Source organism: Macaca thibetana, chromosome 16, assembly GCF_024542745.1.
Source record: "Macaca thibetana thibetana isolate TM-01 chromosome 16, ASM2454274v1, whole genome shotgun sequence".
Classification (NCBI taxonomy): Eukaryota; Metazoa; Chordata; class Mammalia; order Primates; family Cercopithecidae; genus Macaca; species Macaca thibetana.
Window position 1 is genome coordinate 77,873,280 of NC_065593.1, and position 26,869 is coordinate 77,900,148.

The window sequence follows — 26,869 nt, forward strand, 5'->3', positions numbered from 1 at the left end:
GAAAAAATTTCGAAGTTCTAGGACTTTATGACTTTAGTATATATGTGTGAAATTTTCCTGGTGGTCCATAGTAGTAAAATAGCTGATAAATCATTTGAGTCTTTTGTGGCTTATATGTTGCAAAATAAGCAGTTGTAGCAGGTATGCTGGGGAGATGTTATGTAACGGAAACTACATATTTATTGAATTTCTTTATATTAAGAGATTAGCAAGAAAAAGGTTTTCCAAGTGCTTAATGTGTGACAGTATACTAGGAGCATTATTAATGGATCATTTCATTTCATCCACAAAACAACTCTAAGAAATAAACTCCATTTATCAGATGAAGAGATTGAGGCTGAGAAAAGTTGAGTATTTCCCACAAAGTCCCACTACTGGAAGTGCTGGTACACAAATTTGAGCATGTCTCCAAACATCAAATCTTTGGTATCTTCGTTCTGCTCACCATTTTCTTTCACTTACAACAAAATTAAACATGTAAGTTCTTAGGAAATCCCAGATTTCATAAAGGAGTAATTAGGTGGTAATTATTTGCATGAAAAAATAATTCTATTTATCACAGAGTTTCTTTCAATAGAGACTCCCAGAGATTCTTAATTATTAGATATGCATCTAGGAATACAAAGAAACTTAATGCTAAGACTAACGTATAAGAGTGTCAACAACGGAAGACTGCCAGAAGTTAAAGATGATTTGCTTATTCATTCAACATGTATTTACTAAGCACCTGCTTTAAAAGCACATAATAGATGCTGGGAGTATAATAGTGAGCAAAAACAGATGTAGCCCCTACCTTGTGGAGTTTATAATATGGTGAGGAAAACATCACTCAAATACTCTCCTAAATTAATACATAATTATAGCAGTGGGAAGTATTACAAAGGAAAGGTACTTGGTGCAATTAGAGTGTATAATAATGGAGCCCAATCTCATCTTTTTCCTTGTATCTAGATAGGAATGGTAAAATTAGACGTCTTTGAGACTTTTTAAAATTTAAGCTATATAAACAAAGGTTAAACAAGAGGTTCTGGAGACCCCAAACCAAGTTCATTTCTGTTCTTTCTTGAGGAAATAGAAAAGGCTAAGTCATTTACTACTTTTATTTTTTAAATTATAATTAATAATACTCATTGTGGAATTATTAAACATTTACTTGTTTGTTCAACAAAATTTATTGAGTCTTTACTGTATCTAAGGCATATTAATCACTTAATATAATTTAGATGTACTGGTACAATGTTAGCTAGTGATCAGTAACCAGATTTTACTGGTTTCCATTGTAACCTTATTGCATTATTCAACAAATTATAAGCTGGTGTATGTGCTAAAAGTAAAAAATAACACTTGTATCATGATCAGGTGTGAGATATCTCAAAAGTAGTTTATTACTAAAAATGATTTGACATTACCTAGTAAAGATGAACATATGCATATTCAACAACCCAGTAATTTTATTCCTAAATATATATTCTAATTTGGAGAGATTCTTTTTGTGTTTTTTGATGTGAGTCTTGCTCCTATTGCACTCCCGTGGCTATTCACAGGTATGATCATAGCCTTGAACTCCTGAACTCAAGCAGTCTTCCCAGCTCAGCCTTCTGAGTCACTGGGACTAAAGGTTCACACCTTTAGTAGTAAATGGGCTGAAGAGATTCTTAAACATGTACCCCAGGAGATGAATCTAAGACAGTTGCAGCATTGTTATAATTGGAAAAACAAAACAAAAAAACAGCCCTAGAAATAACACAGATGTCCACATGCTGTGAAATAGATAAAATACATTTAGGACTTCGATATATTTATACAGTGGAAATATTATTTATTCAGCAATGAAAACAAATGAACTCTAGCTACACACATCAAGAATGAATTTTCAAAACATCGGATTTCAAAAGCAAATCATAGCAGAATGTATACAATATGATTGTATTTATTTAAAGTTCAAAAACAGGGAGAAGTAAATGTTATACTGCTTAGAGATGATATGTACAAATGTATAAAATTGTGAAGAAAACCAAGAGAAAGGTCAAGAAAATTCAGTGTGGTGGTTTCCTCTTTGGGGCAGGGAGAGGTTTTGTTATCAACAAGGAGTGCACAGGGAGTTTCAGAGATACTTTATTTCTGAAGCTGGGTGGTGAGTACATGGGCCTAAATGTTTTTGATTATTGTTACTTAAAATGTCCTTCTATCTCATATATGCTTTAGGTTATATGTTTCATAATTCTAAAAGAGAAAACATATATTCAAAAAATTAAAGGTTATTCCTATGATAACTTTACTCATTTGCATTCCAATATGCTTCCTGGAGTGGATGAGAATTGAGTGGCATTAAAGGTAATAGATAGCGAAGTTTTTGTGGGAGGATGACATACATTTTAATATCTCTGTCGTGTATATCGCATAAAGTGGTTGAGAACCACTGCTGCTAAGGGTCTGTAGTTTAGTAGGGTTGGCAGTCCTGTTAACAAGTAACCATGTTGTGAGTGCTTTACTAGAAGAGGTATCTTAAAAAAGAAATGGCTTGACATCAGCCAGGAAAGCTTTATGGGGGCAGATGTTATTTAAGCTGAATCTTTAGGGACGAGCAATTTATAAGGGGAGATTGGTGAGGGGAGCCCACATTGCCCAGTGGAGGAAAAGGATGTACAAAGGCACGGAAGCCTACAAGTCCACAGAGAGTTAAGTGAGGAAATTCAGATGTGTTAGGAGCCACCCTGTGAAGAGCCTTACCCAGCACACTCTGCTCTGTGGGCACTGGGGTTTTATCACTTAAATTAGGAGTATTAATTTCAGTATTCGATATAAGGCTCTGTGCTAGTAGTTACCTTGAAAGTCTGTCTGTATGTATATTTATGTTCTTTTTTCCTCCATTTGCAGGCTGCTATATGGCAAGCACTAAACCACTATGCTTACCGAGATGCGGTTTTCCTCGCAGAACGCCTTTATGCAGAAGGTTTGAAATCTATTCATTGCTGTAGAATGATATATGAATAACATATATGAAATTCCATAACTTTTTATCACTGTAACAAGATTCTAGATATCATTCTCTTGTTTTTTCTTTCTGATTGACACTAGTTCATAAAATCTTTTTATTTGTGTAGTTTCCTTACATACTACTTTTAATAGCTATGTAGAGTTGATTCAGGTTTATATGCTATGATTTACTTAATCATTTTTCAATCTGTAGGTTTTTTTTTTCCCCAGGGTTTTTGTTGTTTTGGGGTTTTTTGTTTGTTTGTTTGTTTGTTTGAAACAGGGTCTCCCTCTGTCACCCATGTTGGAGTACAGTGGGACCATCTCAGCTCACTGCAACCCCTACCTCCCAGGCTCAAGCGATCCTCCCACATCAGCCTCCCAAGTAGCTGGAACCACAGGCACAAACCACCACGTCCAGCTAATTTTTTTTTTTTTTGGTAGAGATAGGATTTTGCTATGTTGCTCAGGCTGGTCTCAAACTTCTGAGCTAGGCGATCCACCTGCCTTGGCTTCCCAAAGTGCTGGGATTATACTCATGAGCCACTATGCCACATAGTTTTGTTTTTTTTGTTTTTTTTAAGAAAATAGTCTGTATTCTATGGTGAAGAACATGGATTTAGACCCTGTAGCCTTGGAACAAATCCTGACCTGTCACTTAAATGTACAGTTTTATAACCTTGGACGAGTTACTTTAATATCTGAAAATTCAGGTATTTCGTCTATAAAATAATCATTGCCTCTTAGAATTGAAAAATTCGATGAGATGGTATATTTAAAGCCCTTAGCCATCTGGCTTGGTAATAAATGCTTAATAAACACCACTGATAATGTATGTTTTGTTTCTGTCATTATTATAATTCCCTTTCTAAGATACTGATGTAGATCATTGTATACAGCTTTTTTTTTTTTTCCTTTTGAGTCATTTCCTTGGGTTATATACTTTTAAATGGAATTTACAAGTCAAACAGTATGCGTTTAGTAGCCGAGAGTTGGGAGAACAAGGCCTAAACCTCAGGGGCGGGAAATTTTACAAAAGGACGAAGATCAATGCTTGGAAGTAGTTTTGAGAAGTTAAGTGAAAACCAGTCTTACCTTGTCTCTGAGATAGTGGGGTGTAAGGTGATTACTGTTCGTGTGAGAGAGCTGTCAGGTCCTGGGTGGAGAATGGGAATTCAGTGAGAAAAGTGAGGAAGATCTGGGCAGCAGGAATTTAAGGTCCCAATGAAAAGATTAGACAGATCAGAAGGAATGAAAGACTGAGAAAGAAGATTATACAATAGATTAATCTACTCCATTCACTTATGCAAAAGTGATACTTACTGTGAATAATCTATTTAAATATATTTTCATTGATACCTAGGCAGGCCTCATATTTTGCTATATTTTAAAACTTTTTGTTGAGTCAGAATCTCACTCTGTCGCCCAGGCTAGAGTACAGTGGCACAATCATAGCTCACTGCAGCCTTGAACTCCTGGACTGAAGTGATCCTCCTGCCTCAGCCTCCCAAAGAGCTGGAGTAACAGATGTGAGCCATTGTACTCGACCACTGTCTTCTATTTCTAGTATTTCCTTTTTGTATTTGTTTATTGTTAAAGAATAGGCAGTTTCTAGTTTATTATAGTTAGGCTTTTAAAAATTGTAAATTCATGGTTTAGAATTCAATTAGATTTTCCCATAGAATTGGTGGCAAGATTCCCAGATTAGTCCACATAAAGCTGTTTAATCCACATTATTTATGTGCCTGATACAATGCTTGGCACTTGGAAAGTTGCTCAGTAAATGTTAGTTTCTTTCAGTATAGAATCTAACCATTCTGTTTAACCATATTGTTTTTTTTGAGTTGGAGTCTCACTCTGTCGCCCAGATTAGAGTACAATGGTACAATCTCTGGCTCAATACAATCTCTGCCTCCCAGGTTCAAGCAATTCTCCTGCCTCAGCCTCCCGAGTAGCTGAGATTACAGGCATCCGCCACCACGCCCGGCTACTTTTGTGTTTTTAGTAGAGACAGGGTTTTACCATGCTGGCCAGGCTGGTCTGAAACTCCTGACCTAGTGATCCACCCGCCTCAGCCTCCTGGAGTGCTGGGATTACGGCTTGAGCCACCACGCCCAGCCTCTGTTTAACCATATTTATATGAGGAAAGATTTTAGAATTAATTGTAGTTAAGAGCAGATACTGTCCTGGCTCAATAATAATAACAATAATTTTATCATTTATTGATTTCCTACTGTATACTAGGTACTCTAAGTATTTAATATTAGTTACTAATTTAATCTTCAATAATCCTGTCAAATAGACATTGCTATTGCCATTTTCCGGATGGAGAACTGAGACTAATGTCCACAGGCAGTAACTAGTAGATCTGTCTGATTCCCCTTTACCAAGGGTAGCAAATACTTACCACTTCTCTGATTTGCAACCATAGTAGCCATCACTAATCCATTATAGTATTCATTCCCACTGAACCAACCTCAGAATTCTTGGCAACATTGTTTTCTTGGCTGGACAATATCAGTTGATATGCTAGATGTTACCTGTTTGCTCAAGGGCCTCCTATGTCACTAGTAGCAGTTTCTATATTTGGAGAAAGACATCCAGCAAGGCATGAGGCTAAAGCAGTTGATGGTAGGATCTTCTGTAAGTCAAATTCTTGAAATAATTTCTCAGTTTCACTGGTTCTTTGTTGCACATTTGTCTTTCTCTCAAGATTTATAGTTGGCCTGAGACTGTGGGATCAGAAAGAAACAACAGCAGAATGATATAAGAGAGAATATGGGATACAGAGGTGGGCGCATCACCCGAGGTCAGGAATTCAAGACCAGCCTGACCAACATGGAGAAACCCCATCTCTACTAAAAAATGCAAAATTAGCCAGCGTAGTGGTGCATGTCTGTAATCCCAGCCACTCTTGAGGCTGAAGCAGGAGAATTGCTTAAACCTGGGAGGCGGAGGTTGTGGTGAGCTGAGATCGCGCCACTGCACTTCAGCCTGGGCAACAGAGCAAGACTCTGTCTCAAAAAAAAAAGAAGAAAAGAAAAGCGAATCTGAACTCAGATACTCATTTGCCATTTCATCTTAATCAAAAGTCATTCTGAGCCTTATTTTCCTTATCTTTAAAATAGAAGAGAAATGTCTATTAGTTTTAAGGACTAAATACAGTAAAATATATAAAGAGTCTGCTGTAGTTTCTGGCACATAGAAAGTCCTTTACAGGTTCCCTGTCTCCCCTAACATATCCTAATACAGTGACTTTTCAGGGTTTTGTGGTGTTTTTTTTTCTTTTTTTTTTTTTCTTTTTTTTTTTGAGACGGAGTCTCGCTCTGTCGCCCAGGCTGGAGTGCAGTGGCCGGATCTCAGCTCACAGCAAGCTCCGCCTCCCGGGTTTACGCCATTCTCCTGCCTCAGCCTCCCGAGTAGCTGGGACTACAGGCGCCCGCCACCTCGCTCGGCTATTTTTTTGTATTTTTTAGTAGAGACGGGGTTTCACTGTGTTAGCCAGGATGGTCTCGATCTCCTGACCTCGTGATCCGCCCGTCTCGGCCTCCCAAAGTGCTGGGATTACAGGCTTGAGCCACCGTGCCCGGCCTTTTTTTCTTATTTTTATTTTTATTTATTTATTTATTTTTGAGATAGCCTGTCACCCAGGCTGGAGTGCAGTGATGTGATCTCGTCTCACTTCAGCCTTGACCTCCCAGGCTCAGACAATCCTCCCACCTCAACCTCCCTAGTAGCTGAGATTACAGACACATGCCACCATACCCGGCTAATTTTTGTATTTTTGAGGACACGAGATCTCACCATGTTGCCCAGTGCAGTCTTAAACTCCTGATCTCAAGCAATCCTCCCACCTCTGCCTCCCAAAGTGCTGGGATTATAGACATGACCCACTGTGCCTGGCCAGATTTTTTTACCCTTGTTAGATATGATACAGTCTAATATTTTCCCTTGAGTGGTTTTGTTGTTGTTTTAATGTAGGCTGATAATCACTAAATTGACATCACAGTCCACTATTGAGTTGAGATTTGCTGTTTTGGAAAAACTCTGTCCTAATTTTACCATCTCCCTCCAGTAAATTCCCTTCCCCCATTGTAAGCATGTATTTTTCCTTCCCACCACCAGTACCTGATCCCCTTGACCAAAGTTTTTCTCCTTTGTTAATTAACTGTTAAGAATGAATAGAAATAAGTGCTATAGAACAAATAGAAATAGTGTTAGACTATGAGGAAAAAAATACATTAATGCAGCTACTATGATAGGTCTTTGGAGATATATATGTGTGTGTGTGTTTGTGTGTAAAAGAGTTATGTTCAGAAAATCAACCAGACATAAGTTGTGTGTGCATTTTTTTCATAAGTAATAGCTATCTATGGAACTCTATGAGACTAAGAGGATTGTAACTAGTGAAAGGAAAAGAAAGAGAAACAGCTGAAAACCTTGTGTCAACATGTATTCCTAGGTTATTTTGAGGGTTCTAGCCCAAAGTTCAAAATTGCTTAAGGTCTAGTGTTTTATCTTAAATTAATGTGGGTTTTACATCCCACACTGCAAAATGTTTTTGTTTGTTTGTTTGTTTCAGACAGGGTCTCCCTCTGTCACCCAGCCTGGAGTGCAGTGGCCCAATCTCGGCTCACTGCCTCCCAGGTTCAAGCAATTCTCCTGCCTCAGCCTCCTGAGTAGCTAGGATTATAGGTGCCCGCGGCCATGCCCAGCTGATTTTTGTATTTTTAGTAGAGACGGGGTTTCACCATGTTGGCCAGGCTGATCTCAAACTCCTGGTGTCAAGTGATCCGCCCTCCTCGGCCTCCCAAAGTGCTGGGAATACAGGCGTGAGCCACCGTGTCTGGCCTTTATTTTTTAATATCAGTACTTTTTAAACATTTTTTTTAAAGTCAGGATCTCCCTATGTTGCCCATGCTGGCCTCAAACACTTGGGCTCAAGCGACCCTCCCAAGTAGCTAGGAATACAGGCACATGCCACTGCGCCCTGCTTGAGTACATTTTAAATGACCGTAAAATTGTTCACCAATTTTCTGCCTGTCTTAGTGATTAGTGGATAAGATGTATAGATTGCATTGGGTGTATCAATTTTAGTAAATTAGGCTCAGTGGGAGAGAACTGAACCAGAGTAAAACGTTCAGCATCTGTTTCTTTTCTATTAACCAGGATACTGAGAGCCCAAACTCACAGAAATATATGCGTACAAATGGCAACATACAAAAAAACTATTTACCAGATTGTGTTAAGATCAATATTAAAGAATATCCAGAATTCTACTAAAGATGTGGAATAATGTATCATTTTTAGGCCTTTATTGATCCAAGACTCAACTATTTTCATTGAATTAACTTGGATGTTTCACAGACACATCAAACTCAATATATTCAAATCTAACCTAAGATACCACTAACTGAATTTTCCTTATCTCCCCTTCCCTGCCTATTCCTTTTCCCCTCCCAAATCTATGTTCCTTCTTAAAACCCTTCAGAGGTATCTAATTGTCGTAAGGATCTGTTGCTAAATCTTTACACAGTTTACAAAGCCCTGCACAATTTGGCCATCTTTTTTCTCCTCATATATTGCCATTTTCTGCCTCAAACACTAAGGAACCTTTTAAAACTTCTTCCAGCCGTCTTTTATTTGTGGTCTTTTTACTCTAAGCATGGTTTTAAAATACTTCACAGTACTATTAACCCCATCATTAACAACAGTTTTGTATAAAACCAGTTAGTATTGAAATGCAGGATGTAAATAAATATAGAAAAGATAAACATTGAGAATAGTGTTAATATGCTAAAGTTGCATATGTGGATGAAATGTTCAACAGTAGAAATGACTCTGAACAACAGAATGAATAATGTAATAAAAGAAACGTACAGCCTCCATACAAATGAAAACAGCAAAAAAAAAAAAAGTTAATGATGAAATAGAATTACTTGAGCATGTGGCTCAGTGACATTTATGTACCCCCTGCATTAATATCAAATATCTACTCAGGTATTGTAAATTTAAGAGAAGGCCAATAATTAAAATAATAGCACATACAGCCTTCACTATGTGTCAGATGCTATCCTAATTGCTGTACATGTATTAAGTCATTTAATCCTAACAGCAACCTTTAAAGGTAGTATCATAGTCCTTATTTTACAGATGAAAAAAAAATGAAGGTCAGAGAAGTTAAGTAGCTCCACCCTAAGTCATAGTTAGTAAGTTAAAGTGCCGGAATCTGAACCCAAGCAGTCTAGCTTCACATTTGGTACTTTAATACACGTGCCATACTGCTTATAGTTGATTTAAAAACTTAACAGATAATCAATTTGTTTTATTATTTTTTTTCTTCTGAGACAGAATCTCGCTCTGTTGCCCAGGCTGGAGTGCCGTGGCACGATCTCGGCTCACTGCAACCTCTGCTTCTTGGGTTCAAGCGATTCTTGTACCTCTACCTCCCAAGAAGCTGAAATTACAGACATGCACCACCATGCCTGGCTAATTTTTGTATTTTTAGTAGAGACGGGGTTTTGCCATGTTGGCCAGGCTGGTCTCCAACTCGTGGACTCAAGTGATCCGTCCACCTTGGCCTCCCAGAGTGCTGAGATTACAGGCGTGAGCCACTGAGCCTGGCCCAGATAATCAATTTAAAATATATGTCACTAATCATAGAAGGTTCTATAGGTTCTCTGCCATTAAATACACACAGCATCAGAGTTCATGATAGGGTAGCCAGCAGAGTACTCTAACCTCTGAGGGCTTCTCTGATATTTGTGTAGTTTATCAAGGCTAGGTAGAGAACACTTACCTCAACAAATTGTAAATTTGTCAAAACTGGTCCATTTTAGAAAAGCTGCTTATTTAGATTATACATCAGTATGAAGAAGAGGTGTCTATCTGGTTTAAAAGCATCGAAGGACTAATTTGCCTTTCTATTTGATGTAAATATATCTGGAGGATGCAAGGTTAAACCCCTCTTAATTGTTTTGGACTTATATTCAAAAGACCTTTCCAATTTTGAAGCCAAACCTGTTCGTAAGAAGAGGAACTTCAGTAGTGTTGCTACAACTTCTTTATGTATTTATTTATTTATTTATTGAGACAGAGTTTCGCTGTTGCCCAGGCTGGAGTGCAGTGGCGCGATCTCGGCTCACTGCAACCTCTGTCGCCCGGGTTCGAGTGATTCCTCTGCCTCAGCGCCCCGAGTAGCTGGGATCACAGGTGCACACCACCACACCCGGCTGACTTTTGTATTTTTAGTAGAGATGGTGTTTCACCATGTTGGCCAGGCTGGCCTTGAACTCTTGACCTCAGGTGATCCTCCCACCTCGGCCTCCCAAAGTGCTGGGATTACAGGCTTAATTTGTTTGTTTTTTCACTTTGACAGTACATTCTGGAAATCTTTCTGTGTCTGTATTTTTCATCACATGGACATAGCATAATTTAACTAGTACATGATTGATTTCTCAATATTACTTTAAGAGTGACTTAATGGAGTCAATGCTAACTTCATTCATGATTATGAAACGTATTATGGACCTTATAATTCTAATCCCATATTTTAATTAAGTCTGTAGAGAAAGGATGGTAAATAAGTGGCATGCCAATAACTGTTTCTGGATCCTGTTATTTTGATCCCTACACTTAGTAGCTAGGCCATGATCAGCCTCAAGAATTTTTCTGAACGTGGCATTTCAGACAGTCATTATCCATTAGTTGGAGTTACTGTTCCAGATGAAATCTTTGGCCGGGCGTGGTGGCTCAAGCCTGTAATCCCAGCACTTTGGGAGGCCGAGACGTGTGGATCACGAGGTCAGGAGATCGAGACCATCCTGGCTAACACGGTGAAACCCCGTCTCTACTAAAAAATACAAAAAAAAAAAAAACTAGCCGGGCGAGGTGGCGGACGCCTGTAGTCCCAGCTACTCCGGAGGCTGAGGCAGGAGAAAGGCGGGGACCGGGGAGGCGGAGCTTGCAGTGAGCTGAGATCCCGCCACTGCACTCCAGCCTGGGCTACAGAGCGAGACTCCGTCTCAAAAAAAAAAAAAAAGAAATCTTTGTCGATCCTATCCAGTAAATATGTTCTGTGCTTTTTAGATTTATGGCTGCTTACCACTGGTTCATTAATTGTGTTTGGGGTACTGTTGTCTTTTTCTGCTGCCAAGTTACTTGTGAGGAGCCTAAGAAACCACCCATGTCATAACACTTCAGATTGCTCTGGATTTACTTCATTATCTGACAGTTTCATTACTTTTTATTTATTTATTTATTTATTTTTTAAACAGTCTCACTCTGTCACCCAGGCTGGAGTGCAGTGGCACGATCTCAGCTCACTGCAGTCTCTGCCTCCTGGGTTCAGGCGATTCTCCTGCCTCAGCCTCCAGAGTAGCTGGGATTACAGGCATGTGCCACCACGCCTGGCTAATTTTTGTATTTTTAGTAGAAGACGGGTTTCGCCATGTTGGCCAGGCTGGTCTTGAATTCCTGACCTCAGGTGATCTGCCTGCCTCAGCCTCCCAAAGTGCTAGGATTACAGGCATGAGCCACCACTCCTGGCCAGTTTCATTATTTTTAAGTTTTGCCTAAATCACCAATCCATATTCCCATTTGAACATATAATTTTTAAGTTATTATGCTTCATAAAGCTAATTGCAATATTACACTAAAATTACACACGCACACATACACACAAAAAGAATAGTTGGTATTTTATGTCATTAGGGAATTTTATTGCCATGAAAGTGGACCTACACATAATCAAATATTTGTAAACAATTGAGACAGCCTTACTATGACTGGGAGTTAAACTAGTTTGTGGGAGCCATTGTTTATTGGTATAATCAATAGTTTTTAAAAACTTATAAGGTGAAAAGAAACCAGACCATTGTAAAATCTAGAGGAAATCCAATTTTCTAACTTAACGTAAATTAGAAGTTGTAGCTCAGTAAAATTAATAGTGTATTCCTATTGCAGTGAGCGACCCATTCTTTTTTCTTTCTGCACCTGCAGCACTAACACTACTGTACATCTCATTAAAACACATCTGCCAAAATTTCTTATCATTTACTATTTATTATTTTTTACACTGTGGTTTCATGAAAAACCAGAAGATGGACCAGAGAAAAAGGGGTCTGTTGGTTTTTGCTTGTGCATATCTGTGACAAAAAAACTTAGAAATAAAATTTCAAATTACTTTTTTATCCAAAATCTTAGAATGATGTTAACTGTTTAGAAAGATGTGGCAAGTTTGTCTTGTACTTTACAACAGTGGTTCTCAAACTTGAGAATGCCACTGAATCACTTGAAGAGTTTGTTAGCCATGTAGATTACTGGTTCCTACTCCCAGAATTACTAATTTAGTGGGTATGAGATGGGACACAAAAATTTTCATTTCTAGAAAGTTTCCAAGTCATGCTGATACTGGTACAAGACCACACTTTGAGAGCCACTGGCTTAGAAGATCCTTCAGCTCACTGGTATTGTTACACAACCCATTTTTAGAAGCACAGTTTTGTGGTTGTCCCTCTCTTTCCATCCTCTTTGTTGTTGCCTCTGTAGACCCTCATCTGGATTGTGGGGATAGAAGTGAAGTGATGATCAATTTGGTAGAGACAGACTAAATAAGGGTGAAAAATGCCACATTGCATTAAGAAGGCAGGGGTCATTTCCTAATGTAAAAAGAGGGGACAGATTGATAGACAACTCAGCTCTTCCCATTATAATGTAATTTAATTATTGATACTATACAAGTCTGTCAACTGAATGTTAAAATGCTGTGAGCAATCACAATTTATAATTTTTATCTTAAATATAATTTAATGTATATTTGATGTTAAAGCAAAACAAGTGTTTTTTTTTCAATCTGGTCTTTTTTAAATGTAGAAATTACTTCATATTGGTAGTTAGATTTATTTACACTCAGGTTTCTCTTGCTAATGAAATTTGACTTCTATCCTCCCAAAAGATTTATTAGAAAAATATTACCTAAAAACAAGATCCTTTACTGGCAGTCTGTTTAAAGGCAGGGGTATTTGTGTGTGTTTGCTTTTCTTAAATATTTACAGAGAATACCATGATTGTCTTCATTGTATTATTTCCTTGGTTTCTTATAGAGAAAAGTAATCAAGAGCGAAGGAACTAACTTTGCTATAAACAAACTGTTTCTCCATAATTCAAATTTGAATTAATAAGTGATTGTTTTGTGTTAAAATAGCAAGCCTAATTTTTTTTTTTTTTTTTTTTTTTTTTTTGCTAAACTTGTTTATTGCATGATAAACTGATTATCATTCAAGATACTGAACAATAGCCTTTTTAAAAAATGTCTGTTTTTAGTACACTCAGAAGAAGCCTTGTTTTTACTGGCAACCTGTTATTACCGCTCAGGAAAGGCATATAAAGCTTATAGACTGTTGAAAGGACACAGTTGTACTACACCACAATGCAAATACCTGCTTGCAAAATGTTGTGTTGATCTCAGCAAGTAAGTTTTAAAATATTTTCTAGCTATTTTGTTTTACTTACACTGTTGAATTTTGGATAAAATTCTTTTCAGATTAAACTCTGATTCCCTTTCTTCCCTCTTTTTCATCTATTTCAGTAACATTTGAAATGTTTGCACTGTTGCCTATGCTATTATTTATATTATGGAGATTTTGTTGTTATGGTAATAAATAGAGTTTAACTCTGGAGAAACTTAAGTTACAACTGATTCTTATTGGTTTCTTAAATGATCACAAATATTTCGTTTTCTTTGCTTTCAGTGTTAGACCAATTTGAATAAGCCTAAAAACCCACCAGTTCACTTGAGATTAACACCCTTGTGTTTAGGTGATTGTAGTTTCCTTTTTAAGATCATTTTGTTGAGTACTTCTTTTGCACATTATAGTTAAACCAAGTCAGCTGTCCCTATACCAAATTTGGAGGCATTTAGAGATACAGATAGTTAGGTTCTGTTAAATTATTTTCTGTACTGTAAGAGATGGAATAATGGTAAAAGGGACTAAACGGTCACATGTGTAAACGGTGTTAGATATTTGTAAAAGCCTGTATGTATAATTGGCTTGTAGGTTTACAAGGGGGGAGATACAAGTAAGTCTCACCATAGATTGATCAATAACTATATTATCTGTCCAGTGACTAATTGATGACTTTTTAATTAAAGCTAGCTCAAATATCTGAAATTTCTGAGACATTTGTTATTGAATTATTTTTAAATTTCAAAGATCCTAATGTTGAATTCTTAAAAATCTTTCTTATGTAATTTGCCAGTTCCTTCTTTTTTTTCTTTTTTTTAGAGAAAGGGTCCTGCTCTGTTGCTCAGGCTGGAGTGCAGTGGGGTGATCATGGCTCACTGCAGTCCCCCATCTGGGCCTAAGCGATCCTCCCATCTCAGCCTCCCACGTAGCTGGAGCTGCAGACACGTGTCACTACACCTGGCTAATTTTCTTATTTTTTGTATAGATGTGGTCTCACTATGTTGCTCAAGCTGGTTTCGAACTCTTGGGTTCAAGCTATCCTCCCACCTCGGCCTCCCGCAGTACTGGGGTTATAGGCGTGAGCCACTGTGCCTGGCCTAAGTGTGCAATTTTTAGTTAAAATATGTTAGTCTTGTTTAATTTGCATATACATTTCTATTTTAAGGAAGTAAAAAGGACCACCATGTTTGTTAATGAAGAACATTTATATTTTCTCCCCCAGTATAATAAGCATCTTCTGTTCCTTCTGACATGAGTAATGAATATGTTGCTCAGACTGGATTTGTACATACAGAGACTAAATGTAACTGATTCTGTTTTTAACGGTAAAAGTGAAATTTTAAGATCATAAATTTCCAGCCTCTCAAATAATTCTAAGTACGTGTTTGCCACTATCCTAATTTAAAAAAAAATTTTTTTTTACAATAAACAAATTTTCCAGGTGCAGTGTCTCATGCTTGTGATCCCATGAGATGAGAGGATTGCATGAGCCCAGGAGTTTGAAACCAGCCTGGTCAACATAGTGAGACCCTGTCTCTACAAAAAATTTAAAAATTAGCTGGGTGTAGTGGTGTGCACCTGTAGTCCCAGCTACTCACTGATGCAGGAGGATCACCCAAGTCCAGGAATTTGAGGCCATAGCGAAGTATGATTGTACTACTGCACTCTAGCCTGGGTAACAAAGCGAGAACCCATCTCTTTAAAGAAAGAAAGAAAAGGAGAGAGAGAGAGAGGGAGAGATGAAGGAAGGAAGGAAAAGAGAGAGAGAGAAAGAAAATTTGTGTCTCCATAATTAAATGCACTTTGGTAATGAAGAATATGTTTACATGAACTGCTTTTTATATTAGTTTTTAAAAATCTTTAAATTTGTATTTTAAAGGCTTGCAGAAGGGGAACAAATCTTATCTGGTGGAGTGTTTAATAAGCAGAAAAGCCATGACGATATTGTTACTGAGTTTGGTGATTCAGCTTGCTTTACTCTTTCGTTGTTGGGACATGTATATTGGTAAGTAAGAAAGATTCAAACTGTCAGAAAAGCATTTCCGTACAAGAATGTTTTATAGTTTAAAAAACCTATGTTGATCGGTGTTTATCAAATATTACTTGGCTGAATAGTATATAATCTGATTTTACGACCTTATTAAAATAGCAGAGATGTTAATCTAATTTTAGATTCTCCACTTAGCCTTACTGATAATAGCTACAGCAGCCCTGCCTAACAATTGATCATACATGTTAGGTTTTTTTGTTTGTTTGAGATGGAGTTTTACTCTTATCATCCAGGCTGGGGTGCAATGGCACAATCTCAGTTCACTGCAACCTCCACCTCCCGGGTTCAAGCGATTCTCCTGCCTCAGCCTCCCAAGTAGCTGGGGTTACAGGTGCCCAACACCACGCCCAGCTAATTTTTGTAGTTTTGGTAGACAGGGTTTTACCATATTGGCCAGGCTGGTTTTGAACTCCTGACCTGAGGTGATCCACCTGCCTCAGCCTCCCAAAGTGCTGGGATTACAGGTGTGAGCCACTGTGCCCAGCCCCGTGTTAGTTTTTTTACCTTGGGTGAAAAGAGTGTCTTTGTATGATCTACTGAGGAAATAGAAGAAAAGATAGCCAGGTGCATTGTCTCATGCCTGTAATCTCATCACTTTGGGAGGTGGAGATAGGAGGATCACTTGAGGCCAGGAGTTCAAGACTAGCCTGGGCAGGGTACCAAGACCCCATCTCTACAAAAAAATAAAAAATTAGCTGGGTGTGTTGGCACATGCCTGTATTCCCAGCTACTCAGGAGACTGAGGTGGAGGATCTCTTGAGCCCAGGAGGTTGAAGTTGCGGTGAGCTGTGATTGTGCCACTGCACTCCAGCCTGTGTAACAGAGCAAGACCCTGTTTCAAAAAAAAAAAAGAAGAACAACAAGTAACTCTGCCCATCTGCCCATGGGAATGCTTCCCATGTGTAAATGTTTTCTGTTGTCACTTCTTCCCTGTGGGGACTGGGGACTGCTTGTCTAAAGAACTAGGATAGCATCTGTTTTAAGATAAATTGAGGCTAGTTTGAATAGTGGTTGTTTTTCAAAACCTTGAAAATGTGTTTCTGAACGGAATACATTATTTGACTAAGTTTGGGGGCCCATTTTCAGGTGTAACAGTGGTATGTTTAGCCATTAATACCACTCTTTCAAACAGGAGTAACCAAAGACATAATATCAATATATTCATTTACCTTCAGGACTGAGAATAATGAATTTAGTTCATGCAACTATGATTCTTCTTGTCATTTAGTCAAGAAACTTTGAGATTCATTCCCATTATAGCTAAACACACTTGGCACTGGGAATATAAAGATAAATAACTCACAGTCCCCACTCTCAAAGGTTTATAGTAGAGTAGGAGAAGAGAAACAGTAAACAAAAGTTTGTAAGTGTGATATAGTGAAATGTATATATTTGGTCTTTGACCTCATTTCCTCTTATACACTTAGAAACTCCAAAGTGATATCTTTTTGTATACAAACAAATTGACTGGTAGCTGGCATTCCCTGGGTAGCTTCAGGATAGGGGCTGGCAGCAAAAGATCAAGGCAGGATTAGAGGGTTGGGACTTTTCATCCCCACCCCCTAACCTCCCAGGAGGTGAGAGGAGCTGAAGATTAAATTTCACCAGTAAATTGATAATAAGATTATCACCAACAGCTAATGGTTTAATCAGTAATGCCTATGTAATGAAGCCTCCATAAAAACTCAAAAGGACAGGATTCAGAAAGCTTCTAGAAAGCTGAACACATGGAGGTTCCTGGCAGGTGGCTTGCCTGGAGAGGCCATGGAAGGTCCACACCCCCCTTTCCCCATGCCTCACCCTACGCACTCTTCATCTCTATCCTTTGTAATATCTTTTATAAGTCAACTGCTCTAGCAAGTTCATCAAACCTGAGTAGAGCGTTGTGGGAATCCCAATTTATAGCTAGTTGATCAGAATTTCCTTAGGCCCAGACTCGTGACTGGTTTCTGAAGGTGAGGCAGGGCAGTCTTGAAGACTGAGGCCTTAACCTGTGGGACCTGAGGCTGTCTACAGGTAGATGGTGTCAGAATTGAATTAGCGGACATTCAGCTGGTGTTTGGTGCTTGGTGTGTTTGGGGGGAAAAAAAACCCAGACATTTGGTCACAGAAGTGTTCTGTGTTGATGATTGTTATTGTTGAGAGAGAACAGGAAAAAACAAAATGTTGCTTTTTCCACACTCAGAGTTAGTTTTTATTATCACATTAAAAGTTCTGTCATAAAATTTGAGCAGTATATTGTTCAAATGAGAGAATAATTAGTCCTGCCTGATTAAGAAGGGGGTTATGGTAACTAGGAAAGACTTGATAGAAAAAGTTTGACATTTCATATCTATACAGTGACTTCAGAGGAAAATAGATGTTTGAAGACTACAAATTATTTGAGAGGAGTGATGTACAAAAACAGGAGGGTAGACAATTTATGAAAGAAGTTGTCAAAATTTTAATAAGGAATGTTGGAGAAATAATCCTAAAGAGCATCATATTTTTATTTTTAGAAAATTAACTAAAATGAAGTATTATAAATATTACTCTGTTTAAAAGAGTTGCATTAGATGATAAAAAGTCACACATGGATAAGAAAATCTCAAAACATTTGGAAATTAAACCACCTCATCAAGACCCACACCAGAGTGTCTATGCAGAGGACCCAGGCTCCGGCTGTGGCTACAACATAGGACTTTTATACAAGAAAAATAAAGTGAATTAAGCCTCAAAACAAAACAAAACAAAAAACCTGATCATTTATGCTATATTTAAAGCATTTAAATCACTTTCAGAATTACCACTGGGAGTGTTATATTAAAAATTAAGGACAAGTGTGGTGGGTCACGCCTGTAATTCCAGCATTTTGGGAGGCTGTGGTGGGCAGATCACTTGAGCTCATGAGTTGGAGACCTGCCTGGGCAACATGGCAAAACCCCATCACTACAAAAATACAAAAAGGCCAGGTGCGGTGGCTCCCACTTGTAATCCCAGCATTTTGGAAGTTCAAGACAGGTAAATCACCTGAGCCCATGAGTTCAAGACCCGCCTGGGCATCATGGCGAAACCTGGTCTCTACAAAATATGCAAAAATTAGCCAGATATGGTGGTGCGCACCTATAGTTCCAGCTGCTCAGGAGGCTGAGGTAGGAGGATGGCTTTAGCCTAGGAAGTAAAGGTGGCAGTGAACCAAGATCATGCCACTGCACTTCAGCCTGTATGATAGAGCCAGACCTTGTCCCCCACCAAAAAAAAAAAAAATTAAGAATAATTAACCTCTACGCAAATAAACTAGAAAACCTAGAAGAAATGGATAATTTCCTGGACACTTACACTCTCCCAAGGCTAAACCAGGAAGAAGTTGAATCCCTGAATAGACCAATAGCAGGCTCTGAAATTGAGGCAATAATTAATAGCCTAGCAACCAAAAAAAGTCGAGGACCGGATGGATTCATAGCCGAATTCTACCAAAGGTACAAGGAGTTGGTACCATTCCTTCTGAAACTATTCCAGTCAATAGAAAAAGAGGGAATCCTCCCTAACTCATTTTACGAGGCCAACATCCTGATACCAAAACCTGACAGAGATACAACTAAAACAGAGAATTTTAGACCGATATCCCTGATGAACATCGATGCAAATAAAACCGATATCCCTGATGAACATTGATGCAATAAAATACTGGCAAACTGAATCCAGCAGCACATCAAAAAGCTTATCCACCATGATCAAGTGGGCTTCATCCCTGGGATGCAAGGCTGGTTCAACATATGCAAATCAATAAACATAATCCAGCATATCAACAGAACCAAAGACAAAAACCACACGATTATCTCAATAGATGCAGAAAAGGCCTTTGACAAAATTCAACACCCTTCATGCTAAAAACTCTCAATAAATTCGGTATTGATGGAACGTATCTCAAAATAATAAGAGCTATTTATGACAAACCCACAGCCAATATCATACTGAATGGGCAAAAAGTGGAAGCATTCCCTTTGAAAACTGGCACGAGACAGGGATGCCCTCTCTCATCACTCCTGTTTAACATAGTTTGGAAGTTCTGGCTAGGGCATTCAAGCAAGAGAAAGAAATAAAGGTGTTCAGTTAGGAAAAGAAGAAGTCAAATTGTCCCTTTTTGCAGATGACATGATTGTATATTTAGAAAACCCTATCGTCTCAGCTCAAAATCTCCTCAAGCTGATAAGCAACTTCAGCAAAGTCTCAGGATACAAAATCAATGTACAAAAATCACAAGCATTCTTATACACCAGTAACAGACAAACAGAGAGCCAAATCATGAATGAACTCCCATTCACAGTAGCTTCAAAGAGAATAAAATACCTAGGAATCCAACTTACAAGGGATGTAAAGGACCTCTTCAAGGAGAACTACAAACTACTGCTCAGTGAAATAAAAGAGGACACAAACAAATGGAAGAACATACCATGCTCATGGATAGGAAGAATCAATATTGTGAAAATGGCCATACTGCCCAAGGTAATTTATAGATTCAATGCCATCCCCATTAAGCTACCAATGACTTTCTTCACAGAATTGGAAAAGACTGCTTTAAAGTTCATATGGAACCAAAAAAGACCCCGCATTGCCAACACGACAATCCTAAGCCAAAAGAACAAAGCTGGAGGCATCATGCTACCTGACTTCAAACTATCCTACAAGGCTACAGTAACCAAAACAGCATGGTACTGCTACTAAAACAGAGATATAGACCAATGGAACAGAACAGAGTCCTCAGAAATAATACCACACATCTACAGCCATCTGATCTTTGACAAACCTGACAAAAACAAGAAATGGGGAAAGGATTCCCTGTTTAATAAATGGTGCTGGGAAAATTGGCTAGCCGTAAGTAGAAAGCTGAAACTGGATCCTTTCTTTACTCCTTATACAAAAATTAATTCAAGATGGATTAGAGACTTAAATGTTAGACCTAAAACCATAAAAACCCTAGAAGAAAACCTAGGTAATACCATTCAGGACATAGGCATGGGCAAGGACTTCATGTCTAAAACACCAAAAGCAACAGCAACAAAAGCCAAAATTGACAAATGGGATCTAATTAAACTAAAGAGCTTCTGCACAGCAAAAGAAACTACCAGCAGAGTGAACAGGCAACCTACATAATGGGAGAAAATTTTTGCATCTACTCATCTGACAAAGGGCTAATATCCAGAACCTATAAAGAACTCAATCCAATTTACAAGAAAAAAACAAACAACCCCATCAAAAAGTGGGCAAAGGATATGAACAGACACTTCTCAAAAGAAGACATTCATACAGCCAACAGACACATGAAAAAGTGCTCATCATCACTCGCCATCAGAGAAATGCAAATCAAAACCACAATGAGATACCATCTCGCACCAGTTAGAATGGCAATCAAAAAATCAGGAAAACAACAGGTGCTGGAGAGGATGTGGAGAAATAGGAACACTTTTACACTGTTGGTGGGACTGTAAACTAGTTCAACCATTGTGGAAAACCGTGTGGCGATTCCTCCAGGATCTAGAACGAGAAATACCATTTGACCCAGCCATCCCATTACTGGGGATATACCCAAAGGATTATAAGTCATGCTGCTATAAAGACACATGCACACGTATGTTTATTGTGGCACTATTCACAATAGCAAAGACTTGGAATCAACCAAAATGTCCATCAGTGACAGACTGGATTAAGAAAATGTGGCACATACACACCATGGAATACTATGCAGCCATAAAAAAGGATGAGTTTGTGTCCTTTGTAGGGACATGGATGCAGCTGGAAACCATCATTCTGAGCAAACTATTGCAAGAACAGAAAACCAAATACCACATGTTCTCACTCATAGGTGGGAACTGAACAATGAGATCACTTGGACACAGGAAGGGGAGCATCACACACCGAGTCCTATTGTGGGGAGGGGGTAGGCGGAGGGATAGCATTAGGAAATATACCTAATGTTGATGACGAGTTAATGGGTGCAGTACAGCAACATGGCCCATGTATACATAGGTAACAAACTTGCACGTTGTGTACATGTACCCTAGAACTTAAAGTATAATTTTTTTTAAATTACCCTAATTTGAATAATTACATAATGTATACATGTATCAAAACATCACATTGTACCCATAAATGTGTACAATTATTTATGTGTCGATAAAAAGTAATACAGTTTAAAAAAAAAAAAAGAATACTGAAGAATTTCAGTGTTTTTCACATCTCCCTCAGTAACTCTAGTATCTGACAGGAAGTTTAAAGTAGTAGTAATATTCAAGAAGGCAATGATAGTTTATTTTGTAAGCATTTCTTTTGATTCGTGTTCTGTTTACTTTCACTTGATTTGGAGATTAGCAGATAGGAGAAATTGGTAATTTAGAGAAGCATCACGAAGAGTGCTCTCCGAACTTCTGTAACTTTTACCTAATTTTTTGTACTAAAAGTTTATGATAAAAGTTTTGAGGTTTGTAGCTTATTTAATCTACTTGTTTCTCTCCACAGCAAGACAGATCGGCTTGCCAAAGGATCAGAATGTTACCAAAAGAGCCTTAGTTTAAATCCTTTCCTCTGGTCTCCTTTTGAATCATTATGTGAAATAGGTAGGTGGGTGGGGTTGAGAGGTGGGTGGGTTCCCATCTCCTCTTCTTTTTTCCTGCTACTTAATTTTTGGAGAGCAATACAGATCATCTACCCCCAAGAAAAATATTTTTCCAAGTTAAAATTGAAAATAAAAAATAAGTTAGAATCATAGGTATGTTTCAAGAATCATATAACTGAAAATTACACAAAGATTAAATCCAGTAGATTCTTCTGTTTAGCCCATCTACTTTCAAGTATCTAGTGTCCTCTAGAATGAGTTATATTGTGTGTTTAACACTAGCTAAAATTGCTTTCTGAATAAGAAAATTAATAGAATTTCTAATGCAATTAATAGAATGCCTGGAGCAGAAACTTACAGTTTCTGAACAGTATAGGGAGAGAATATCTCAGTACATTTGGCCTAGGATACATAAAGGACCATTTTTCAGCATTGTTGCATCTATGTATATATAGAAGGGCTTCAACCTTTACTGTAAAGTATGATGTAAAGTATGATGGGTTTTAACTCTTCAACCTCATCTCCTACTTTGAGAAAAATGAGACCTAGTTATTTTCAGCTTTAAAGCAAACACAGAAATCTGCATTTTTCTGTGATTTGTTATATTTAAAATTAGTGTTCTTGTAGTTTATTTTCTAAATTTACAGCTTTGTCTTACTGGTACACTTTTATGATACATTGATAGATGGGCTTTTAGGGGGTAAATTTGATTAGCAGAAGTGGACAGGAGAATTTAAAATTTTGGATAAGGCCTATTTCCTGTTTCCACTAACTTATGCATACTTGAAAAAAATGTAATCCTCACTTCCTCGGAGACAAAACTTTTTTTTTTTTTTGTCTTCACAGGTGAAAAGCCAGATCCTGACCAAACATTTAAATTCACATCTTTACAGAACTTTAGCAACTGTCTGCCCAACTCTTGCACAACACAAGTACCTAATCATAGTTTATCTCACAGACAGCCTGAGACAGTTCTTACGGAAACACCCCAGGACACAATTGTAAGTGTCTTATATTCTAGTGTTCAAAATATTATGAAACTACAAAGAATGATCTGAACTAAATAATATATTGTGAATGACTTGGTAGAAATTTTCTGTTTCAGGAATTAAACAGATTGAATTTAGAATCTTCCAATTCAAAGTACTCCTTGAATACAGATTCCTCAGTGTCTTATATTGATTCAGCTGTAATTTCACCTGATACTGTCCCACTGGGAACAGGAACTTCCATATTATCTAAACAGGTTCAAAATAAACCAAAAACTGGTCGAAGTTTATTAGGAGGACCAGCAGCTCTTAGCCCATTAACCCCAAGGTAAGTCAAACAAGATACTTTCAAATGTGCTATAGTACTAAATGATCTTATAATAACTCATATTGTTTGTAATGCAGATTATTACAATGGCAACTTCTAAATCAGTATGGGAACAGGGGCATTCTGTTTTCAGAAAATGAAGTAAAAAACAGCACATGATGATGTCGACAGGCGCGGTGGCTCACGCCTGTAATCCCAGCACTTTGGGAGGCCAAGGCAGGCAGATCACCTGAGGTCAGGAGTTCGAGACCAGCCTGGCCAACATGGTGAAACCCTGTCTCTACTAAAAATATAAAAATTAGCTGGGCGTGGTGGTGGGCGCCTGTAATCCCAGCTACTCGGGAGGCTGAGACAGGAAAATTGCTTGAACCCAGGAGGCGGAGGTTGCAGTGAGCCGAGATGGAGCCACTACACTCCAGCCTGGGTAACAGAGCAAGACTCTGACTCAAAAAAAATGAATACTAAGTATTGGATTGGCTGGGCGCGGTGGCTCACACCTGTAATCCCAGCACTTTGGGAGACCGAGGTGGGCGGATCACGAGGTCAGGAGATCAAGACCATCCTGGCCAACATGGCGAAACCCCATCTCTACTAAAAATACAAAAAATTAGTTGGGCATGGTGGCATGCTTCTATAGATCCAGCTACTCGGGAGGCTGAGGCAAGAGAATCACTTGAACCCAGGAGGCAGAGGTTGCAGTGAGCTGAGATGGCACCACTGCACTCCAGCCTAGGAGACAGGACAAGGCTCCGTCTCAAAAAAAAAATTGGAGAAAAATGTAAAACTCTTAAATTAGGTAGTAAACACATTAAGAAATACTATCTATGGCTGTGCATTATTGGATAGCAGTGAGCCTCATGAAATGTTACAATCAGAGCACCATTGGTTGCTATTAAAATGTTCTTTTCCAAAACATGGTGGAAATTTGACACCTACCGTTTTTTGTTTGAGACAGCATCTCACTCTGTCACCCAGGTTAGAGTGCAATGGCACAATCATAGCTCACTGCAGCCTCAAATTCCTGGGCTCAAGCGATCCTCCCGCCTCAGACTCCTGAGTAGCTAGGACTGCAGGCACATGCCAACACACCTGGCTAATTTTTTAAGTTTTTTTGTAGAGATGGGGTCTTGCTGTGTTGCTCAAGCTGATCTGGAACTCCTGACCTCTAGTGATCCTCCTGCCATGGCCTCCCAAAGTGCTAGGATTACCATGAGCCACTGAACCTAGCTGTCACACCTATTAATATAAAATATTTTATCAAAATTAATAGTAGTATATGTATGTATAAATACAGGAACTCAGCCCAGAGGATACATATCCAAAAGTATCAAAATGAAAAATGATGTGCTAGAACGGGTTGGGCTTGGTGGCTCATGCCTGTAATCCCAGCACTTTGGGAGGCTGAGGTGAGCAGATCACTTGAGACCAGGAGCTCAAGACCAGTCTGGCCCACATGGTAAAACCCTATCTCTACTAAAATTACAAAAATTAGCCAGGTATGGTGACAGATACGTGTAATCCCAGGTAGTTGGGAGGCTGAGGCACAAGAATCGTTTGAACCCAGCAGATGGAGGTTACAGTGAGCTGAGATCATGCCACTGCACTCCAGCCTGGGCAACAGAGCAAGACTCTGTCTCAAAAAAAAAAAAAAAAATATATATATATATATATATATATATATATATATATATACTAGAAGAAATTCTATGAATCGGGTCCTGAGGCCAGGGAACTACTAAAATAGTGTGACCATGAGATTACCACTCTGGAGAGTTATAGTTATCTAATGGTCTCTAGAGACATTTTCTCTAGTTGTGTCTAAATCCCATAAATTCCAAGAATTTGAAGTAATCTGATCATTTGGATCTTAGATTTATAAAGCTACTCTTCTTTATTTCTAATAAATCTCCTGAGATCAGTAATTGTTGCTCACTGTAGTTCCTTGTTTGATAGCTTTTTTTAGTTTTAGTTATGGTGGGTGGAATAGTCTATATTCACAGCTTATTTTTAATCTGCCCCTCAGATCCTCACTGTCCCTAAGACTGATTTGCCATTCTCTTCCTTTTAGACCTTCTAATTTAAGTATACTGCTGCTTTATATATGCCTTGATGACTTTTTGACACCTTGATTTCAACCTCTTCTCAGTTTTGGGATTTTGCCATTAGAAACCCCAAGTCCTGGAGATGGATCCTATTTACAAAACTACACTAATACACCTTCTGTAATTGACGTGCCATCCACCGGAGCCCCTTCAAAAAAGGTATTTTCCATGTAAAATGCAGTTTGGGTATTGATTAAAGCAACTTGTTTATTTTAATATTTTAAAGGTAATTTCAGGGAAAATCTAACTTTATATAATTGCTTTTGCCTTAGATTTGTTGATCTAAATATAAAAGAATGTCATTGTTGTAGCCTCTTGGTTATAGTAGGAGGCAGACTTCTTACTCTTTTGGCCAAGTAAGACTGTATCTCACAATTTTAGTTTATTTCAGCATATAGTTAAATAAACATATTCATATTTTTACTTTTTAATTTCCTTTTTAAAAAAACAAAATTAAGATTGTTTATATTACTTGAATATAAATAACAGAAATTGTGTCTGCCATAGTTTTTATTTGTCCCCACCACTGTGTATATATGTTTTTTTAATAACACTAATAATTATATGAAAACAAATTGCTCAGGTAAAGCCAGATATTTGATAGTAAGATTTTTGTGGTAGATCATGGATGTATAGTTTTAAAATGAAAATGAAAAATATTTGGTAGTATACTTATAGTAAATATTGCAGCAAACATCATGAGGCCTTTTTTTTTTTTTTTTTTTTTTTGAGACAGGGTCTCACTCTGCTGCCCAGGCTGGAGTGCAGTGGTGCGACCATGACTCACTGTAACCTCAACCTCCCAGGCTCAAATGATCCTTCCACCTTAGCCTCCCAAGTACCTAGGACTATAGGTGTGCACCACCACACCCAGCTAATTTTTTTAACTTTTATTTTTGGAGAGACAGAATCTCACTGTGTTGCCAGGGATAGTCTCAGACTCCTGAGCTCAAGCAGTCCTTCTGCCTTGACCTTTCAGAGTGCTGGGATTATAAACATGAGTCACTGCCCAGCTGAGGCTCTTGTTTTATAATGTTCCCTTATATAGGTATATGGAAATAGAGGCCGAAGTACCATTTTTTAAAAGCGTATCTGTGGCATAAGGTAACTTCTGTGAGATTTAAATTAGGCTCTCTATATAAAATACCTATTGCCATGCTTCACAGATATTCAAGAAATGGAAGCTACAAGTCATACTAATATGTGAATAACAATTATAGCCTCTTTACCTTAATAGAAACATGTTTCTTCTTATAGTTGTTTTTTACTATTTTACTCCTGAACATCCTTAGAATCTGCAAAAGATTTTTCTATAGTAACTCCTTAGTGAGTGATAATAGGAACTCCAAGAATACTTAAAAGGGAC

The 26,869-nt window shown here is 38.1% G+C and overlaps 1 protein-coding gene across 9 annotated transcripts in view; it reads left to right on the forward strand.

Moving 5' to 3' along the window:
• CDC27 (cell division cycle 27) overlaps window positions 1-26,869 on the forward strand; it is a 67,161-nt gene that overhangs the window by 5,067 nt on the left and 35,225 nt on the right. For 6 of the 9 annotated variants that reach the window (XM_050765776.1, XM_050765777.1, XM_050765778.1 and 3 more), the window contains exons 2-8: window positions 2,878-2,953; window positions 13,300-13,447; window positions 15,322-15,447; window positions 21,988-22,085; window positions 22,931-23,085; window positions 23,190-23,401; window positions 25,548-25,662. In XM_050765776.1, coding sequence (XP_050621733.1) covers window positions 2,878-2,953; window positions 13,300-13,447; window positions 15,322-15,447; window positions 21,988-22,085; window positions 22,931-23,085; window positions 23,190-23,401; window positions 25,548-25,662 — 930 coding nt within the window. Of the gene's footprint in view, window positions 1-2,877; window positions 2,954-13,299; window positions 13,448-15,321; window positions 15,448-21,987; window positions 22,086-22,930; window positions 23,086-23,189; window positions 23,402-25,547; window positions 25,663-26,869 lie in introns of those variants that run through there. The other 3 variants (XM_050765782.1, XM_050765784.1, XM_050765783.1) reach the window with 2 other exon arrangements.